Below are 23,187 nucleotides of genomic sequence, written 5' to 3'. Positions count from 1 at the left end.
AGATTTTAAATAGAGAATACACATTTTGAGAAGAATACAGTACTGTGCCTAGGGACACTTTGGACCAAACGTCAAAACTAACAGTAACTACTGCATTCAAGTGGAGGCCACCAGAGAGCAGCAGAGATACATAACATACTGGAGCCCATTAGGTGCAAAAGGCATGCAGCATTTATTGTAAGTCAAGGAAACGACAGAACAAGAGGCCGTGACCTTATTAAAATTCATTAACGGACTGACCTTTGGAAGGCTAGTATGGGCTGAAGGCTGACATGTTTATAGAGTTGAGATTGGCACCTATGCACAGTGCTATATTCTTGCAGTTTCCTAAACAATGTATTAGGTTGTCTTCACCTCTCTGTCGTTATATGATACAAGGATAACCAAGTGGGTTCCTCTCAACAGATACTACAATAGCTGGATATCAGTCCTGAGTTCTCAACTTTTTATTTGGAATATTGGGATACATTTCTTCATCTTAATGCATTTCACCATGTTTACCTTAGAATACATATTTAGGAGGCACCTTAGAAAATTTCAAATGATTCATCACTGTGGCAAAAATTCAGTGAGGATAAAGTCAGTCTTGACTAGATTTAGAAAAAGGAATGGAAAAAAATCTTGACTAAGGCAAACAGAAAAACAGAAACAGTATATAGTATTTTCTTCTTTTCTGACAGGAGAAAAACAGACAATAAGAAATATTCCCTTATTTGGAGTTTTTGAAAAATGTTATACAGTACATGCATTCTCTTTAATAACTCCTTTCCATATGTGTGAAACAGACATAAGCACACATTAATATAACAACAAAAAGATTTGTTGCATTTTCATTAGGTTTTGGTTAAGATTTATTAAAGGAGGCTCACTGATTTTATAAAAAGAATTATTTTTACTGATAAAGTTAACTTTTTGTAGTTAACATGGCTCAACAGAGAAAGCTAAAACAGAAAGCTTTGACTTGAGTAGCTACCATAGCAAATCCAACATCTGCTTTCTTCAGAGCAGGTCCATCATTAGTGCCATCTCCTGTTACTGCAACAACTTGTCTTGTCTCACCGACAGTACTGTCAATAATCCCTGCAGGAAAGCCATGACAACAAAAATACAGATTAAGTAAACAAGGGTCATTGCATAATTTTGCAGCTATAGTTGATAGAGAAGTTGTAAAATCAGTTTGAACATCTTTTTGATGAATTGATTAAATTAGGAGAAAACTATGCACAACAGCTCAACGTTTCTGGCTCAGCCACTGGTGCTATGTGTGAGCTTTAAGCAGTCACTTACATCTCTTGTGCGTTAAGTTTCAGTGGCAAATGAATTTCCAAAGTCATTAAAGGCAAATGAAACTCAGCTCCACTCAGGTTTGACTCTTTTCCTTATGCAAAAGTCAGGGATCAAATTTTCACAGGGTCGCACAGAGAGAAGTAGTGGGAAAGTTTTGAACACCTAGGAGCCAAACGGGCTTATCTGAAGCACAAAGGGACAAGGAGGCTTGCCATGTGCTATAGAGAGCCATTTGCAGATCTAGGAAGTGAACTTTATGACTTTACAGAACGTCTTTAGAATTACAAATGAAGGTTAAGGAAACTTGTTTGGAGTTTCAAAGAGTTGGTGGCTTAAGTCTTGTTGTAGCATAGCTTATTGAAAATTATAAGTTATCAGGCTTGCCAAGTGTTATACATAGCCAGCAGAGAGTGAAGCTTTGAATATCATGTTATTGTACAGCCTCCTTTCATCCTAAATAGAAAGAGGTGAGGAGACAAGCTTGGGGTCAAAATGGAAGTAAGAGGCAGACCTATAATTTCTCTTACCAACATTAACCCTGCTTGCTATATTTAATGGTTAGGCAAGAAAAGACAGCTGGCTTTCAAACTTGAACTGCGTTACCTTTAACAAGAGTATGTTTATCTGTAGGAGATGATCGAGCTAATACACGTAGTTTAGGCCAGACTTTATCCAGACGCTCTTGTTCCACCTGAAAGATACATGACAAAAAAAATGAGGATTCCATTCTCTTTTCATACCTTCTTTATCCATTAATGGATCACAGGGAACATGAGATAGGTGACATAAATAAAGAGTGTCCCAAATGGGATTTTAATAATGCCCCCCTGAGTTGAGGCACTACCCTGCCACAAATAGAAAAAAATAATTGAGAAGATTTCAGAATATTTAAAATAAAATAGTGTGAAACCTGTATGTAACTTTAAGCCTCACCTCTCCCTTCTCGTTCCGTATCATCTGGTTGAATTCCTTGCCTTCAAGGCACAGAAAGTCTTCCCCAGGAAGTAAGATGCCACACTTAGTGGCAATTGCACGAGCAGTGTTGATGTTATCTCCTGTGACCATGCGAACTGTTATACCAGCACGCTGGCATTTTGAAATTGCCTCAGGCACCTGGGAGGAAAAGAGAAAGTCAGATGGGGACAACTCATGGAAATTGGAATCTAACATATTGCCCCCAGGAAGAACTGGTGTATAACTTTGTATTCACAGATAAAAGTGTCCAAAAACTCTAAGAGATATCTGCAATGATTCTTAAAATAACAGGATTTTAGTTTGGCTTAACAGGCTATCCTAAAAACTCTTTAATTTTATGCTTCATACATACAAAGTAAGTTGCACACCTGACTCAGCTTGCATATTAACTTAGGTGAGTTCATGCATGCAATCCTTCCAGCTTTCAAAGTCACTGTGACTTATACTGCATTCCCTTTGTTCAATGGACCATAATGTGGCAGGGTGCTGAGATTCGGCTGTTGGGAAGAAGTGGGGTTGATAGGCAGGGGGGCGGATGGCAGGCTAGAGCCGCCGTCTGTAATTATCCACACTTGGCTCCAAGATGAATCACTCCACACCACTCATTAAACCTAATCAACTCGTTTATTTATAGATAATTAGAAACCTCCTGAAGTTCGGTAGACAAGACTGAGGAGGATGGTTCTCTAAACAACACCGCTGCCTTCTTTGATCCAGCCTCCTGAAAATATTCTGATCTGGGAGATTTTCAAAACATCCTGAAGGCTTCTTGTTCTCCCACACTCAGTGAGATTTCCTTTCATTATTGATTAATGACACTTTAACTCTTTGGTCAGTTTTCCATTTGTAATCTTATCAGTATTTTCCTACTGCTGATGTGAAACTTGGGTGCTTTTCTGCATGCCATTTTTTTGTCATGTAGCCCAACAAGTTTGCCATTACTTCAGCAAACCGGTAACCACAATCCAAAGTAAGTATTAAAGAAGGAGATCCTATCACAGCTTGGAATCCGGCCTGCTGTTCGTGCCACAAGAGTGCATGATTGGGTCTATGACACAGATGAACATGTAAGGTCTGAAGAAAAACAAGAAGTATAAACAAAAATGTACTTAGGGGTCAGAGAGGACAGCCAAAGCTCTTACTCAAGTCCTGTTGCTCTACTTCCAAAACCTGGCTGAATGTAGTAAAATTTTCTCAGTTTGGTGCCTAGTATATGCCAAGAGCAGACAAGCTTATTGAGAAGATTGAGAGCGTCAGTTTCCTATTATGACCAAAATAGTATGGAAAGTGTATTTGACAGAGTTCTTAAAAGGAAAGACTACCTTTACCACACCTAGTGTGCAATGGCAGTACAGTGTCTGACCATTGGGTTTCAAGGAGGCCCTGGCCAGTTTCCATCAATTTGTATGTAGACTAATTACAACCACATAACCATACAGTGCCACCTGCCTTGACGGAACTGTTATCTTCTTTGGAGTCTGTGAAGAACACTTTTGCCACTTGTAATTGTGCTTCCTTCATAACAAAATGCCGTCTTACACATAAAACCAGCTAAAAGCTTCTCTAGCTTAGAAAAAATAAATATTTGTTCTATGCAGTAGGTCAGAGACAAATAAAGCCACAGCTAATCAGAATATAAACTGTTGTATATTGGCTTTGTCTGAAAAATTGCAGAAAAATGCCAGCTTTCCTAGATTTGGTAGGTTAATATTGGATGTTCATACTTTGTTTTTCTGAAGTGACTGGGATCTTAACTGTATTTGTAGAAATACGAGTGGCCAAAATTGTGTTTTGGAATCCTTCTACTGAAGCCGCTTTTCAATATAATATAAAGGGCCTTTGTTCCACACCCATATTGGTAACGCTTTACTTTCTTTTGCCTTTCATTGTCTTTTATTTCTTCTCTAATTTGAAAGGAACTCAGAGCAGGAAAAATGCAGATTCAGCTGAGATATATAAACCCCATAATGTTTCTCAGCCACTAACTGTTGCCTCTAGAAAGAAAGCTCATTGCCATGAAAAGGATTTAAAATGAGACATTTCCTAGTTGCATTAATAAACGATGTGAAAAGAGTTTACTTTGGTCCCTTGACCGTGCATCCCACCAGAGTAGGAAGCTCCACAGATGTTCTAAGTGGTTCGTAGACTTTCATCCCTCCCACTTTAGGATTTCACACAAGAAGTATTCTCTGTTTAGAGATTACAATCTCATAGTGGGTTACAAAATGCTCTGTAAGGCAGATCTGAATGGAGACAGTGTAATGCTATGAATATGACTATTCTGCTGCCTTTATGGAGAACAAAATAATGTACATACAGGAAGGGCTAGTTGTTAAAATCATGGTTTCTAAAATCTCTGACCCAGAAGAGGAAAAAAATTCTCAACCAGGCCCTGCCCATAGTAGCACCATAAAAATATCCCCATAACATCCTCACCCGTCATATGATCTCCATGAAAGGATGTATAAGCTTCTGTCACAGAGCGAAATGACCCTAGGAAACAGGTTGGCAATTGTGGCCACTAGAAATGTGCTTACATGCTTTGCTTTTCAAAAATATCTGAAAATTAATGATGAGTCCCTGATGAATCCTCAGCCTCTTTCTTTTTGATTTTGCAAAATCATTTTACAACAACTTATTTATCCTGCTTTTCCATGACATGACAAGGCTTGGGATTGTGTCATGTTTTTTAATTTTATCTATTTTTTATTAATAATAAATGCAAGTTTACTGCATTGTAGAGACCCTAGAACAAAACAAATAGTGCCTCTACTAAAAGGAAACCCACGTTGACATACTCCCACACACACTCAAACTGTTTTCTTCTCATCTGACTGCAGGTATTTAGACTTGGGAGAAAAAACAACATCAGAGACCAAGAGATAACACCAATAAGAGGGCATCTTAGCCAGTAAGTGTACCAGGGCCTAAATATAGTAACCAAAGAATAATGCCCTTTATATTGCAATATTTTACAGAATTTTTTTTTTTTTACAAAAATTCCTTGTTCAGTATTAGCCAACCTGATAAAACAGAAGAATTTTCTCCATTTCATATCTCCATACTTGTATCTGCATATTAAATCATGCTATACAAAAACACACTGTTATCATAGTACAGGGATCTTAAAAAACTGATGAGTTCACTTCAGCCTAACTGTGTGATGAACGTTTAAATGATAATTTTCTCATGAGTAAAAAGTTTTATACTTTGAAAATCTTGACTGTTTTATAGGTGGAATTCTGTTGGCTCACTTACCTCTGGGCGTACAGGGTCTTCAATACCCACAACAGCAATACATGTCAAATGGGACAGAATTTCATTTTCATTATCCCAGTCTGGTTCTGTCTCTCCAGTGAAGTCCCGCATAGCCAGGCAAATAGTTCTCAGTCCATCACATGCCATAGGCTCAATTACCTTACGGACCATCTCATCTCTGTCTTTTGCCTTGAAGATTCTAGGTGTGCCATTTGCATCCAAAATGTTGGTGCACCTGGATAAAAGAAAAGCATGTCATGGTGCCTGTACAGAAAAGGTGCAACTAAAGAGTTTAATGGTTCCACCAAATTAAAGTTCTGTTGATTCTGCTAAAATTAAAGCAGGATAAAAATCTCGAGGCATCATGTTTTAAAAATTCAAATAACACCTTGAAGACTGAAGTCATGGGATATTATTTAAATATTCAAATATTAGAAATCCCACATCAACCTGGCTCTGTCTGTCTAATTGATCACTAGTGGGTCTAAATGAAAAGCTTTTAAAATTGTGCTCTCACTTGCGCAAAATGATCTCTGATGCTCCCTTGCTGTACATACGGAAGCCTTCACCATTGGGTTTCTTTATCACTGTGCTCATGCTTTTTCGCACAGAGTTAAAGGTGTAAACTTTGTGGAGTTTCTCCTCAGGAACTTCATCTCGCACTGCTTGATAATCTTGCTTCAGATCTAGGACCAGACCAAGCAAAGAACACTCTGTCTTGTTACCCACATGTCGTGGCAATCCACCTTCTTTTTCAGGAGGCTAAGCAGAATACAAAAGAAAAGTATCATATTAGTTCACACATAATTGAGATCATTCACTAATCCATGGAAAAAAATATAATTTTACCTTGACTGTTATTTTGCTTTACATATATTCACCTTTGTTCTTTTAACACCATAATAAAGTTGTGGTCTATGGAAATCGCTATTTTTATCAATTACTGACACAAACACAATTATCTTCATAAAGTCACATTAAAAATGAATAAAGGCTGAACGAAGACAAATAGAAAATGGAGATTGTGGGAGTGACATTACAGTATCATATTACATGCTTACTAAAAATATTGTCAAATTTAATTTCTGAGGCCATTAGCAATAGATACTTATCAAATTCTAATGCAAGTTTACTTGCATACAGAGTTATAAATACACCAGGGCAGTCAGTCTGGTAATGGCCATAGTCTGCAAGCATATGTACTTGACAGCAGTGTTTTGAAGACTGCCCCAGATAACAAGCAAGCTGCACTGGTGGAGTGTCTGTCTCCACAACAAAAACTGACAAACACTTGAAAACATAGACTGAATTTTACACGGTATCGGATCAACAAAATCTTTATTGAAATGTTTATATATTTCTTATGTAGACTTCTACTATGATTAATGTAATAATTCAAACACAAAATTAAAATTATATTTATATTTCATAGACAAACACACTGTTAATGTTTGTGAAACTGTAATGTAATTGCTACATTAGTGATAACTGTATTCCTCAAATAGCAGACCTTTTTGTGAGTGGAGTCATATGTAAGACAAATGGAAATAACAGACAGAGAGAACTGCAAACAGGAGGGCACTCTATAAAAGAGCCACAGGGCTAGGAAATGTCTTAAGAGGCAGAGAAAAATCCACCCTGGTGCAGAAATAAAAAAAGGGAAAATGTAGACCATCAATACACTGAAGGAAGTTGACAGGTAGCAGCAAAGTGATATAGTAAAGTATATTAAGGAAAACAGTCTATTTTGGGTATTCTAGATGTGCTTGTTACATTAAGAATTGGCCTTAAGCCTCTGGGATGCAGGAGTACCTAGGACTGCCAACAGGAGCTCTGGAAGAACTTCTTCTTCCTTTTCTTGTGGCTTCTATTTTGGGTATTCTAGATGTGCTTGTTACATTAAGAATTGGCCTTAAGCCTCTGGGATGCAGGAGTACCTAGGACTGCCAACAGGAGCTCTGGAAGAACTTCTTCTTCCTCTTCTTTTGGCTGCTCCCATTAGGGGGCACCACAGCGGTCCTAGTATTTTCACATGGAAGTCCTTGCCTGAACCCTAGAAGTAGTCCTGAGACAGGACTTCAAACTGGCATTCAATACCCCTGGCCTATAGAGTGTGGAGTTAGTAACTGTGACCAGGGTTTAGTAAGAGGAAGAGATAGAGAAAGAGGCAGGTAGAGGAGATACTGTGAGTGCCTTATTATGGCAGACTATTAATCACAAGCCACCCCAATGGACAGGCAGGGTCTCATATGTATAGACAGGCCTAGAAGAGGATGCATGTGTTATTGTTTTCTGTTTCTGTACACTGATTATTCCCTGGGTTTACTACTCATTGAATATTTTGTGTTGTCATACTCATGCACATAGGGAATAATTTAAGGGGTTTGGTGATGGTAATTTTTCACCATTCCAAGGATTGGGGCTCTGTGATAATGCCTTTTCTTTTCCTCCATCTATAGACTGGAAGATTGATAGCTTTTCAATCGCCTGTCCACCTGGACCTGCCTCTTGCTGCCAGAAACCATCATAACCGGAATAACTGCCATCTTGAGTAGTCAGAACCAGTCTCCTGTCTGAAAAGACATTCTCTTTAATGCCATTTACTCACATTTTTTTCTTTTGAAATTTCAATTTTATGGGATTTGCCTACGGGTGCCCCAACACTCCTTATTATATCTGCTTTGTTATTACACCTGTTCTAGGAACACTGACTGACTGTGTCCAGGGGTGCTATGAGAGCACCCCTTATCATTTTTAATAGACACATGATTGGAAACAATTGCAACACATGTAAAAATCACCACTTTTTCCATTCCTGAACTTTCAGATCCATTTTGACATAGACATGCTTCCTGTAGAATTTGAGCTCACCCCTGAAGTGTTAAATCAGCTTACTCAGTGAATACCCAAACACAAAATGTTTATTTGAATCAAATGTCCAGACATAAAACTAGACAACTACAAATGATATCAGAATCATAATGTAAATCTTTAAACTTACCAGTATCTTTGAAGTGTAAGCAGAATTGATGGCAATTCCATTCACTATGAGTTCCAGGATTTCAGGCTTCAAGGCATCTGGGTGAGGAATCTGACGGAAGTGATTATCCCCAATGTAGGCCTGAACCACTGTCATTCGATTCATGGTCAGTGTGCCTGTCTTATCAGAGCAAATGGCAGTAGCATTTCCCATCGTTTCACATGCATCAAGGTGGCGCACCAAATTATTGTCCTTCATCATTTTCTAAAAGTTAAATATAAACAGCATTGGAACTCCTAACTGAAGTTACTGCCTAGTTTCTTTTTCATTTGTTAAATTGCATTCAGTACTTTTATAAATCAAAATAAAAAAGAAATGCAAACAAGGAAAAATCTATCAGCTGTTAACAGCAGTTTAAGCAGGTGATCATGAAACATGGTTAATAGAAAAAAAGTCATGTGAGCTAACAAAATGAAAAACTCTCCAGTACATTTGTTCTGGTATAATACAAGCAAAATACATGTAAATGCTAGGATTATGGCGCTTCCCCTCTTCAATATGCTAAAGCTTATTTTTCTTTACCACTTGGTTTTCTCCTTCTGATTGAGATGAAAAAGCTAATATTAGCTACGTAATTTAAACAAAGATTACTTTCTTTATAATTATATTAAGAAACTGAATATAGCTGCTAAGTCCATTCTGGTTACTTTTGTCATTTTATGTGATGATGAGTAAAAAATTAAATTTTATGCAAATTTGTGGCTGTTTGATGGAGCTACACATTTACTCCCATAAATATAACTCACAAGAGTGTGATATGCTTGCATTGAAATGTAAGCTGTAGCCACAGGCAGCCAATCTACAGTGGCATGAGCAGTGTGCAGTCATATAATAGTTTCATCCATTTAGCCTTAAACCACTACTACAGATTACACTGCAGCACAGCTGAAATCCCCACAAACATCACAGAACAGAAAGTCCTGATTTGCCTGTTTCACTTTACCAATACAGGTAACAACAGGCTAAACAATAATCAAACCAGATGATACTTAGGTGCATACACAGGTTAAGTCCTTGAACTTTCACAATTAATAATAACTTTCCCAAATAATTCTGTTGCACCATTAATGTATCTATTCATCATCTGAAAATACCTACTTTTTCCATTACAGGGCGACAATACTGGCATTGTTGGTAAGAACAAACCCTGGATGAGGCACCAGTTTATCACAATAAGACTCATGCACACACCTACACTCAATTACAACTAGTTAATCCTGACTTGCAAATTAGCATAATAGTCACATCTTTGGGATGTGGGAGGAAATCTATTCAGAGAAAATCTACACAGACAGGAGAATGTGCAAATGGCACAGAGACAGTGTTCAGCTTAGTTTTTGTTCCAGTAAAACAGCAGTGCTAAGCTTTGCACTATCAAGCTTTTCCCAATATTCATATTATATTATTAAAAGAAATAGAGAACTCTTTGACATTACCTATTAACACATAGCACGTGCTGACTAGAGTACCTTCTGTCAGAAAAAAGAATGCTTTGGGCATCTGTCAATAACTGGCAGAAGAATAAATGTTCCATCATCTCCTTCATATAGCCACTACCATAAGCCCACTAGCATGTCACTAGCATAAGGCACTACAGGGTATACCCCAATTTACTCTGAACATTTTCTAGAAGAGATCTTATTGGGTTCCAAATTTACTCTGTTATTAGCACTTTGGCCAGAATTATAGACCTTATCTCTAGAGCCTAAAACAAGGACACCAGAGCCTTTTCTTCATTAGAAAAATGCAAGAGTACCTGCATTATTTACGTGTATTGTTTAATATAAAAGTTGCTTCTTGACAGATATGACTATTATTATGATGTATCACATGTCCTAGTTAGACAGCATTCTGTATCTTACTACTCTGACTTAATGCTAAGAACAGATCATGACCCCCCAATCTTACTACTCTGACTTAATGCTAAGAACAGATCATGACCCCCCAAGTGTCACTGATCTTGTAATACTACACTCAAATGATCTAAATTCTTTTATTCTGTTTCTTTTCCAATGCTTTGAAGCTAGTGATGGCACATGAAACTTTGGCACTCAACAGCATTATCTCAGGTAAAACATCCATTAATATCAGTGCAGTCACTAAAGGGAAAGGCATTAAAATAGGATTTTAATCTGACTGAAATAAAGTAATATGCCCACAAAAGTGGTATGGAACATATTTTATTTCAGTATTCCCATGTAGTGTGAATTATTTACAAAGAAAGACATCAACAGCTTTAATTCTTATTGTCTGAGTTAAGAACAGTGATAGGGTGAGAAGCACAGACGTGCTGGAGAGGCTTGACGTAGAGCCACTGACCCTCTGCATCGAGACGAGCCAATTGAGGTGGCTCGGGCATCTGATATGGATGCTTTCCGGACGCCTCCCTGTGGAGGTTTTACAGGCACAACCAGGAGGGAGGAGACCACAGGGCTTGCTGGGAGGATTACATCTACAACGCACCAGATGGACTGAGAAAGCCTTGGGATCCCACAGTATGAGTTGGCAACTGTGGCTGGGGAAAGGAATGTGTGAGCCTCACTGCTAAGACTGTTGCCCCTGCTACCCGGTTTTGGATAAGTGGTGGAAAATGAATGAATGTTTAAGTTAATTTCCTAAATTGACAGAGGAAATATTCAATGCAAATTGTCCTATTACATACACTCTTTTGCTTTTTTAGATAACATTTATGCACATTATGTTTGAAATAAAATAATTACTATATTCTTACAGGGCATTTATACTTTCAACCAAATAAAATAGGATAATAATTACATTAATAATCTTAAATTAGTAAAATAATGAAATCATTCATGATCTTCCCATTCTTCAACTGAAGTAATTAAATCTTTAACAATCCTTTCAAGCAAGATCACTTATCTTACACAACAGTTCAACAGAACAGTTCAAAAACATAGGACTCAGTGTTACAAGAAAACTTAAACATCTCCATAAACTTAATGTATCCAATGTGGTGGAAAGTATTATACAAGATAATAATTATCATCCTTTCATCTAACCCTGTCTAAGAGAATTAATATTGTTACAATGCATATCCTCGCAAAGCTCATATGTATTATTTCTGAGCATGCCAATAAGTTGTTTTTTTTTTTAAAGTTAGGTAGTACTGTGTGTACCTAGAATTCAAAACTGGCATATATTAGAAAGTCTACTGTACTGAGACATAAAGGAGATGATGTAATGACACTACCTACTTTTCAGTTCTATTACTGGGCTACAAATATACCTAAATTTAAACTTTTGAAAGAGGCAGATGTCAACAAAACCACACCTGCTTATTTAGCTATGGAAAGAAAGTCTTGTTCAAAATGATCTCTGTATGCTCTCCTCTGTGCTCCAGTCAACACTAATTAATGCCAATTTACCAACAACCTTGTGGTCCATCATTTACCCAAAATATGGTACTACTGTAGGTCATACTTTAAAAGCTGATGTTATCAGCAGCCCTATATATCAGTCATATATTTCAGCCATCTTTAAATTATACAGTATTTCAGGAAGTCACTAGATAAATTTTTTACATAATGTATAGGCATCATTAGAACTAACACACTATAAATATAAATTTTCAGCAACACACTGTTTTTTTCTGCATATAAACTAGAAATGTTATCATAAGCAATCTGCTTAAGCTCCCTTACCTTTCATCAATATCTATCCCTGAAACAATACTGGCTAATTTTGAAAAACATAAAGAAAGTATTTTTAAATTCTACTGACAAATTTCAAGGAATTTATTTCTTGATGATCGAAGTGAAAAGTCAAGCAAAATGACACCTTTTATTGGCTAACTAAAATGATTACAATATGCAAGCTTTCGAGGCAACTCAGGCCCCTTCTTCATTACATCTTGCCTGAAGAAGGGGCCTGAGTTGCCTCGAAAGTTTGCATATTGTAATCTTTTTAGTTAGCCAATAAAAGGTGTCATTTTGCTTGACTTTTCACTACATTCATAATGGCTAACATGGTACAACACCCTAGTACTACTTGATGATCTTAGGAAATGCTTGTGTTGGATCTCTCAAGTAGAATATCAGATGAGTGGAATTCAGCTATTCACAAAATGTATTATTCTTCAAGCAGGGCAAAGCATTCCATAAAATGTACACTGCTCATCAAGAGGAGGAGGAGGAAGTAAGGAGCAGGCGCTGATACAGTGCCTTGCTGCACCCACCACATGATGAACCAACTCAGGATCCCAGATTGGGACCTGAGTGCAGCTACACAGCGGGTGACACCTCAGCACCACACTAGTTCAGATGGAATGGAACCAGTGTGAGGTTTTTTATGGTGCCTGGAGTGCCAATTCTGCCACCAAACCCCAGGTTTTTCCCTGGAGGTTGGAGGGCCTACATGCAGTGCTGAATGCAGATTAACGTCATACCCAGGACGAAGCAATTGCAGGTGGTGGGTCACGTGTTTTTTAAATATTCTATACTTTATTAGAAAATAAGAACTTTCTATTCTTAATAAGAACATAAGAAATTTGACAAATGAGAGGGGACCATTTAGCCCATCTCACCCATGTGTTTCGCTAATAGCTAAGCTGTCCCAATATCTCATCCTGATTTTTCTTGAATATCTCTCAGGTAGTTTGGATCTAAAATTTCTCTCAGTGCTTCAACAGTAATTTTTATAGTAACATCAGAGGGGATAACACTATACAATGAAACATCCATCCATCCATCCATCCATTTTCCAACCCACTTAATCCAAACACAGGGTCATGGGGGTCTGCTGAAGTCAATCCCAGCCAACACAGGGCGCAAGGCAGGAACCAATCCCGGGCGGGGCGCCAACCCACCGAAGACAGTGAAAAATCAATTGTGATATCCTATAGCACATTACTTTAATGAAAACTGGAATCCTAATTCATCTTCAATATCTCAAAAGAAAGTGATGTCTTATACTATTATGAACTAGGACAAATGTAACCTCTGATGTGTGGAATGTTTCAAATTTTTTTTTCAGAATTTAGCAAGAGTTTGTTAATGCTATTCTAAAATAATTTGCCAGGTCTCTAGCTGAATCTTTTCTGTTGTCTTAAAATATATGAGGAAAAACAGTAGACTGGGCTCTCTTCTAATATAGCTTTTAGAATCTGGTGGGGCAAAAGGGTTGAATGTTCAGCTGAACAGACATTTTGTGGAACACATTGTATTACATTGTGTAGATTGTATATTTAACTAAATGGTGTTTAACTGTCTTTACAATCTTTACAACATTGCTATCAGTGTTTTATAAATTAATGTTCTTTTAAGACAGGCAATTTCATTAAAAGCAATATTTATAAAAGAATACTTGGATTTCCACCTTGTATATATATAGCACTTTACAAATGGACTCACAAAATATATCCATCTCCTATATGATATTAAAATGATACTTCCTGAGCTAAAATCAAGATATACCACCACTGGTTCAATAAAGAATCCCAGGTAAAAATCAAAACAACACAAATTAGAGATTACATTCATTTTAATAAGCACTTCTTTGGGATGTGGGAAGCCAACAGAGAACCCAGAGAAAACATGCATAAACGCTTTGAGAATGTGCAGACCGCAAATGGTTAGTGAGGAGACAACATTTCACACAACGTTAACCATAATGCTAGATTTGTGTCCCAAATGAATAGAACTTCTGAAAAATATTGAGGCAATTGAATAGATCAATACGTTTTCCTTGTTAATACTCTCATACATTTCAAGTATAACATCTATTCATTTATTTAATATTTCCTGCACACTTAAATGAGAGCCATTTCATATGCATGATACAACAAAGGCACATAAACAAGTAATTAAGAAATTAAAAGAACATATACATAACTTTGGCCTCTATCAAAAATTTATTATGAGAAAGCTGCTAAAGAAACGGATGATCAGAAATTGAAATTAAACTTCTAGGAGTATAAAAAGACAAAAATGTAAACTTCTATGAACAATTGGTTAACAAATTCCTTATCCTACTCAAGATGAATAATTTCCTACCTTAACAGAATAGGCGAGTGAGATTGTGACAGCTAAAGGTAGCCCTTCAGGAACTGCAACCACTAATACAGTGACACCAATAATGAAGAACTTGACAAAGTACTGAATATAGATTGGTGTGCATTCTTTCAGCCAGGGATATCCCTTAACTCCAAATGTGTCGATGACAAAATAAAGAATTAGGATGATCACTGTTACAGCAGACATAATTAGACCTAGAAGTGAGCCAAACATGATAAAACATAAGATTAAAGGCTGGAAGCAAATATTATGTAGTAATTGTTTAACTAGTAAAGCTGTATTTTGACTGGTGCAGCAAACCTACATTGAAAAATTAATTGTATTTATCAGGATACAGAACACAGGGGGTCAAATTCTATTTTGTTGCTTTGCTTTTTGAACTTTCTGATATTTTTTTCTTTTCATTTTTGTTTTTCTAGTTTTAGCTTTCTTGCATGCTCACTATGAAGTCATTATTGTATAAGCTCAACTTGATTGTATGCAATGTTATTTTCTTCAAATAGAATAAAAAAGGATGCAGAAGAGAGAAAATATTAAGAAAAAGTTATTACAAAAATCCCATTGTTTTTATGCTGCTTTATACATTTATGATATGACTCCTGAGAGCAAATGGCAATATTTCAAGTTGTGCTTGAACTGAGTAAAAGGTAAAAATTTGGGCAGAGCCTTAAATGAGTGAAATACTGTTTGCCACCTACCTGCTTTACCAATCTGTACTGCCAGTCTGGTGAGTTTTCCTTGAAGCACAGATTTCTCCTTTTTAGTGACATTAACTTTCTTAATTTCCTTCTCTTCACACTCACCACCTTCCTCACTTTTTAATGGCTGGATTTCCAAGGCCACTCCATCCTGAGCTTTAGCTGTTTGAAGGGGGTCAGGAGAAAAAAAGGAAGTTGGAAGAAAGTAAAAGGCAGAGGAAAAATTAACAAAAATTATTTAATCCTTGTGAAATGAGAATATTTCAGTCAAGTAGCACAGCAAATATAGGCGTATACAAAAGGCTTTCAGGTTTCCAGCAATGTCAAGATATTCTAACCAAAAAAGAAAGCAGTGCCATTGCTAGTTACTGTGCTTTTGTCTCTAACACATTTTAAAATGAATCAGTGTGCTTACAGTCTTGTTGATCTGGTGTGCTTTATCAGCTACATTCATAGCACTGAAATCCAACAGCACAAAATCAACAGCTGTAATGCTACAACTGGCTCTTGTTTGATCCAGAAAGCATTATGTAGCCACCTTTGACTCATCTTTTACTATTTGAAAGTGTGTATTCATACATTTTACAGGGCATTTTACACCTTTTTTTTACTCAGCATGAATGGTTCTATATAAAATAAAATGAATTGATATTACTGTCATTATAGTAATTCTGAAAGACTATGCAGAATAAAATAAAATTATATATTATTATTAATAGTAACCACACCTTCATGTATAATTTCATTACAGCATGAAAGGGTAAAATGTAATTGTAGCAGTAATGCATGATGCCGTACTTGAATTTTTTAAAATATTTTGTTTGAAGGATGTAGTTCTTATGATGAAAAAAGCATTCTTAGCTTCCAATTTTTCTTCTACAACAGGAATTACAGAGTTAGAAGTTGCTTAACAGTGATTAGCATCTGTTATCAGTAGAATCACAGTATGTGTAAGAGAGAGAGGCTTTCAGAATAAGTCTGGAGACTAGCTGGCACTCTAAGAAAAGCTGCAGATTGATGTCACATTCTGAAATGTTATGGCCTTTCCTTGTTCAGACCTAGTATTGTGTATAATTTCGGTGCCAAGGTAAGCAGATGGGGTTGCATCAGCAGGAGAGAGAAAGAGAGTTGAGATTTTCCAAAGAATATGTAATTAGGAATAAGAATAAAATATTCAAAACACACAGGAACACCATAAATGCCAAGGTATTCATTATGAAGCACTAGTCAAGGAGCTAAACAATTCTAGTAAACATTTTTTTCATGAGGCGCAAATGTAAGTTTTTTTGTGACAGATTATCCAACAAACTGCCACAGAATTAAAAGAAAAATAGGACAGACTTCTTGTAAAACTATCAAAACTAATAAAAATGTGTTATGATATCCATCTTCATCCGCATTTTTCTTCTTCTTACATAAAACATAAAAAATGCAATGAATAAGCTAAACTTTATAGTCTATATATCTACTGTATATTTATGTTTGTAGAACAGTTATATTGTAAATGGAAAATGATAAGTATAGCAGAGAATGTATCTGTCAAATACTGTTATACTTATCAACAAAGCAAAGGAATAATATCAAAGAGGTAACATGGTTTGTTGTTTCACTTAAAATTAACAGGAAAATTGAAATATCCATAAAAATGGTTATTTAAGATGTTTAGAAATGTTTTTAAATATGCTTGGAACTAAATGTATCAAACATAAATTCTCTGAGCCTGTTTTTCCTATACACATTGCTTCGAGAGAAGCTAAATCTTATGACATGAGCGACTGAAAAAAAGGAATTTCAAAATACAAAACCAATCCCTTTGGCCATCATACTCATGTGCACCCACATTAACTTTCACCAGAACAACTTACAGGAGCTCATCCATCTGAATGTATATGACAGAGAAGAAAACTGGAAAGTAAGGAATTCTGGGAAGAAGATGCAACTATACCTAATAACCACATGAGTATCAATAGACTTGAAGGCAAAAATGTTACTCAGTGTGCCACAATATCATCCAAACCACAGCCACCTACAAGATGAAAACAACACAACTGCTACAATTCCATCACACTTTTGTAAAACCTGATGTGGGCAGCACGTTATTTTTTCTGTATTTACTTGAATACAGCATACGGTTTGAATTTATCAAAATATGTGCAAGGTACAATATGACTGAAGTTTACTTTTTACATTTGACTTTACTTACAGTAAAGAGGCAGCTCTATTTTTAAAAAAACATCATTTTTATATAACAACATAATATTTTCCCTAAATTTGAGCAACTAATTAATTCATTAATTCACCTGTACCACTGTGAATTTTGTATTAACTCCTTTATTCATGGCTAATTTCATTTAAGACGGTAAAAATTACAGGAGAATGAGTTGGAACCCTGTTGCACAAATCATAAATTTAAATTTCTAAGTTCAAAACTCAAATTAAACAAAAAAATTTAAGTACCTACAACACACAAATGAACATCCTGGGAATTCGTATACTCTAATCAATGCTTCTCTTTAATTAGACTTTAGCCACTTTGACTACTTCGTTTCGAACTTTAAAAGTACAATGCCTAAACTTTGGATTGAACTCATTACTTCTAACAGTCTTTATTTTCAATGACCTAATACATTTAAAAAAAATTGTGAACTTTGATCCCTAGTGTGGTTATTGGTATGGTCTTTAAAAAATATGAACTTTAAAAACTTGAAAATGAATGGTTGGAATTCACCCAAAACCTAACCAGCTCTTAAGACTAATGAGTGGAAGCTGTCAACTACATTTCTTAAGAACTGATCCACTTGATTTCAAGGTATAGTGTCCACAACATGTGTACCACAAGCACTTTGATACATAATCCCATATTCTTCCAAAATTCATAGTAGTTTGATCAAAACGAGCATGTGTTTTTTTTGCTGAAAATCTGAAGCAATTCATAAAAACAATACATAAAATATAGAGAAAGTAAAAAATGAACTCCAGAAAGCAATACCTAATACTGTATCATACAAATTTTAAAAATACAGAATATATAATGTGCTGAATATGACACAATAACTGAGCACATAATGTGTATGGATTGGACAAATACTGCCAATTCAAATATGCCAGTTATCTAAGAAAAGGTGATGTGTAGATCTGGCTGATTTGCTTTCTTCATTTAGTTTTTCCCCCTATTCAAAGGGAGTCAAAAAAGTCATTACTTAACAAAGGTCGAAAGATTGTCAGTCATTATAGGTGAATGATAGCCATTTAAAATCAAGTAAGTCAAAAATAAATCAAGTTCTTATAGAAGAACAGCATTCACCAGTTAATGAAACAATGGCGTGAATGCAGAGAAGAATATAATTTACAGTAAACAATAAGAGACTCAGTAATATGTGATGGATTCTGAGTGGAACCTCTTATTCTCTGAATCAAGATAAGCTAGGTGAAGTGCTATGGGCATATACTGATGGTGCTTCCTGGCCTCCTTTGGAGGGTACATCAGCTATAGTCCCATAAAAGGAGACCCTGGCCTTGTTAGATAGGTTGCTGTTGCTGGGGTTAGGAAGGTCTGCGCTGATCACCCCAGTCTGTTGCTACTGTGACAGGAAATGTAAAGAGTAAATCAGATGAGATGACACAACAACAACTACAATAAAAATCTAATGCTCAGTTTACTCATATTTTCTAACTATACAATAGTCACTAAAAATGGAGTTTGTTGGAACTATGCAGTTTTCACAGGTGGTATAAACAGCGATAACAAATTGGCCATGTTACAGTGTTTCATTAGTTAATCTGAATGGATGCAAAACAAATTGTTTTTAATGGATCAACACGAAGTTTTAGATCATTGTAAAAGTATAAGTTAATCCATTTTGTTGAATTAGAAAAGGGAATTATTTCGGAAAAATGAGCCGAATGGAGTGCACGTGTGTCCCAATGAAAACATTTCTCATCGTCCAGATTAAATATGCTAGTCTCATGGAATTTCACAGTACAATTCACAACAAAGACAATGTCATCAAGACAAGGAAACCTTTTAAAAGATCGCTATAATGGTATAGGGAAATTTTCTAAGTACTAATCATTCACAAAACAAAAGTAAAAACTATTATAATAAAAGTGAGGAAACTGTGTCATACAGAGAATAGGACATATCAGAAATTTGAATAAATGGATAAGACGTGTTAAGTCTTCTGTGTTTGAGACATTATAACACTTGTATTTGACCACAGTAGTATGGAAGCCTAACAAAACCTGACTTCACAGAAGAGTAGCAAAGTGAAAACCATTTCTTAAAAAGCTAACAGAATATACTGAGTACAGATTGGCAGGAGGTATGTAGTGGACTCTGATTCCAAGTAGGAGATTTTATGATGAGGAAAGACCAAAAGTGATTGTTTAAACTTTAAAATTAAGCACTGTGCCTAGATCAAATATAACATCATACAGTACATAATTCCAAAAACACCACCCTTACTGTGAAACACAGTGGTAGCAGCCTCAAGCTATGATGAATGCTGCAGGGTCTGGAAGACTTGTGAACAAGGAAAGCAAAATGAATACAAGAAAGCACAATAAAATAAGGAAGCAAAACTAGCTGCCATCTATAAGACGCTTCCAGAGAATATTCATCTTCAAGCAGGATGATAAAGCATATAGCCAAAGCCACACTGAGATAGCTTAAAAACAATGTAAGGATTCTGCAGTGGCCTAATCACTCCCACAGATTATATGTGGCAGGAGGTTAAAGATAATTTTATACACCAGAACTAAAAACACAGTTTTGATATTTCTTTAAAGATATTATTTTCTTTCCTTAGTGTTTACACTTGTATTTTCATGATATTTATGCAGACAGCACTCTGAAATACACAAATGAATGAGAACTTGCATAGGGTTGACACATTGACTTTTTAAATAACACCACATATATGATTGCTTGTGGCTGTTTTCGGCTATGCCAGCAGGTTCTTTATATACTATTTTATTCATTATATCTATCTAGGTTTCCCATACACTGAAATTAAACACACCTTCTCCCTGTGGCCACAATGCCCTGCATTTTCAAATCTGTAATGCCAAGATTAAAAATTAAAGAGTTACAATAATAAACAGAAATAAATCTGGAAATAAATCTGTTTGCATAGTGAATATTAAGTGGAAAATCATTTTGAGAATCATCATTGAATTGGAATTGAGTACCACCTACAAATATGGTCAAAAGTTGCAAACCAACAGCTGGGCTTCTTTTTTGGCTGTTTATATGACTATAAAGAAATTGTAACCTTTGTTAGATATACAAGAAATCTGGAACTGGATCTGATGATGTTGGTGAAATAAAGACAGTGTGATGTGATATAAAGTTCTCAGATATGCAAAACTAGTAAAACATGCTAAAATAAATATGGATGTGGTTTGTGCTAAAAGTATGAATGCTGTATGGAATATTCTGTTTTCTATTTTTTTTTAAATTAGAATTTATATTTGCCCTGTTGTATAACAAAAATACTGTTTATACATTCTATTCTAACTGTTGTAAAACAGGAAAATATAAAAATGTCTAAGGGTGACTGCTGTGTATGTCATCCTCTCCAAGATCAAAACACATCCAGCTGCACTGCATATTTAGAAATACACTTTATAGTGGATATCATTAGCACTCAGATTAATAAAAAAGACATTATTATTCTTTTTAACTGCACACATTCATATAAGTTAGTGGGTTAATGCAGAAATAAGTGAGAAACCTGGTGTTTAAAGAGTCTCTTGTCAGTATAACTGAATGCAACCCCAGCTGATAAAAATGCATCCCATTGGTGAGTATAATGATCTTGACTTTTTACTTGATGCATTTATATTTCTGTAATACTACTACAATGGCTTAAAACCATAACAGCAAAGAAGCTTTTGTTCTACAATGTGTCCACGCTATATTCCTTTTACTATAGGTTTCTAATAACTTTTTCATACATGGATAATGCTAGCTCTGATTAATGCTGTAATCTCTAGAACTGCTGGTCATACAGTAAGGAACTGATTTTCAATTTCTGCACATTGTATTATTTACTATTAACATGGTTAACAAGTCAATAAAAAGATTAAAGATTCTCATGCTCTGCCAAGTGAGTTTTTGATATCTCAAAATGTATGGCTAAAGTAACAATATTGATCAAAGTTTACAATGAAAAATTAAAATAAGATTCCTCTGAGAGGTCTGTATCAAGCCACTCCAGCACCTCCATTAAGCTGTTATACGGTACATATGAGATTCTTCTTTTTTTAAATCAAGAAGGAAACATCTGTACCATTCACCCATTAACCTGAGTGACAGGTGCAATACTTGCTTACCTATGTGCTCCATGGTAACCTTCAATGCAGCAAAACAGCCAGTTAAAAAGGGTCGCTGCAGTAAATTTGCTTGCCAATAAATAGAACCGGCTGCAAAAAGGACGAGACTGACAAAACAGCGGCAAAGACTGACAAAACGGACTGACTGACGAACGCACGGACAAACGCACCCACGGAAAGGAAGGGCGAGCGTGTAAGAGGCTGGACCACAAAAGCAAGCTGAAACTGCCCAAAAGAACAAAAAGCACTGGAGAGAAAGAGGGAGGGAACAGGAAAAAAGAAAGAGTGATAAAAGAATGAGTGGTGTCCTGAGAGAACCCTGAAAAAAGAGATAACACATAAAAACACAAAATGGCAGCTCTAAATCGATGAAACAGTACAGGTGCAACTCTTACAAACACAATTGAAAGAAAATGTTTCAGATTATTTTCTGCCAGTGAACAGCTCCCTACAACTAGACAAATGGCTGTTCCACAGCATAACCAAGAAAGAAAATAGAGCTGGAGGCTTCAATATCATTTAATCATTTATATTATATGCTATGCATAATATGGTCTGGTATTTTAAAAAATGTATTATTGAACACACTCTACAGCTGACTGAAAATCAAATACATATCAGCGTGTGTTGGCAAGCAGGGTGTGAGAGTCAGTGGAGGAATATGTTCCAATTTGCGGATGTCACAAATTCAATTTAACTGCCAAAGTACTACTAGTAATTGCATGGTGCTTTGATTTGCATCTGGTCAGCCATGACATACAGAAAATTAAGTGATTATCAATTATTATTCATCTAGAGTAAAACAAAATGTGTATGCGCAGAATCTGAAACAGTATCAGAATACCTGTCATTCACCTACCTCCTATAAAATTAAAGTAAAATTTTGACTAAACATCATTATAATTGAAAAACCCATGGTATTATCTCTTTCAAAAAATGATGACGTACACTGCAGGTGTAAGATAGCCTATGCAGTCATTTCCAAAGGAGTATTTATTAATCAATAATTCATTGTGTCATGTTTTTTGGATAAGGCATTGAGCTGGGACATGATAAATCAAGAAATAAGGAGACTCAGGCAGAATGATACTGGATTTGGTTTCGAATTTGTACTGTACTGCATATAGTACACGGATATTATGGCAATTGTTGGCTTGCATGCATATGTCAAAATAGACATTAGCAAATAAAACTAAAAAGAGTATATTAAATAACTGTGGAAATTTTCAATTCAGAAAATATTTTACTGTGGCAGAAGTAATCATCATTACATAACTAGTAAGAATTTAAGAAATGTTAGCTTGAATTCCATGCTTACTGATGACAGGAAAATACTCATTTGCTGTGACAAGGACCAGCACATTGATATACACAGCCAATAAAAAAGTCTAAGCATAATGACTGCTGTTATGAATTTAAAATTAAATAAATCTATTTTTGAAAATAAAATATGCATATAATTATTTCAAGATTATGGAGTTATTTAAGGTATTAACTTGAATTACTGTATAGCTTCTACAATAATTACAGAACATTACGTTGGTTATGATACCTTAATTCT

General features: G+C 35.7%; 1 protein-coding gene across 5 annotated transcripts in view; it reads right to left on the bottom strand.

Annotated features, from left to right (window-relative positions):
- Nucleotides 1-23,187, bottom strand: part of atp2b4 (ATPase plasma membrane Ca2+ transporting 4) — a 276,706-nt gene that overhangs the window by 41,956 nt on the left and 211,563 nt on the right. For all 5 annotated transcript variants that reach the window (XM_051924554.1, XM_051924553.1, XM_051924555.1 and 2 more), the window contains 8 exons: nucleotides 15,291-15,452; nucleotides 14,572-14,786; nucleotides 8,522-8,764; nucleotides 6,038-6,282; nucleotides 5,521-5,755; nucleotides 2,221-2,400; nucleotides 1,891-1,978; nucleotides 974-1,080 (listed from right to left, as the gene is read on the bottom strand). In XM_051924554.1, the coding sequence (XP_051780514.1) occupies nucleotides 974-1,080; nucleotides 1,891-1,978; nucleotides 2,221-2,400; nucleotides 5,521-5,755; nucleotides 6,038-6,282; nucleotides 8,522-8,764; nucleotides 14,572-14,786; nucleotides 15,291-15,452 (1,475 nt within the window). The remainder of the gene's footprint in view (nucleotides 1-973; nucleotides 1,081-1,890; nucleotides 1,979-2,220; nucleotides 2,401-5,520; nucleotides 5,756-6,037; nucleotides 6,283-8,521; nucleotides 8,765-14,571; nucleotides 14,787-15,290; nucleotides 15,453-23,187) is intronic.

This window comes from Erpetoichthys calabaricus, chromosome 3 (assembly GCF_900747795.2).
Source record: "Erpetoichthys calabaricus chromosome 3, fErpCal1.3, whole genome shotgun sequence".
Classification (NCBI taxonomy): domain Eukaryota; kingdom Metazoa; phylum Chordata; class Cladistia; order Polypteriformes; family Polypteridae; genus Erpetoichthys; species Erpetoichthys calabaricus.
The sequence above is the reverse complement of the archived record's forward strand: the minus strand, read 5'-3'. Positions and strand labels throughout refer to the sequence as shown.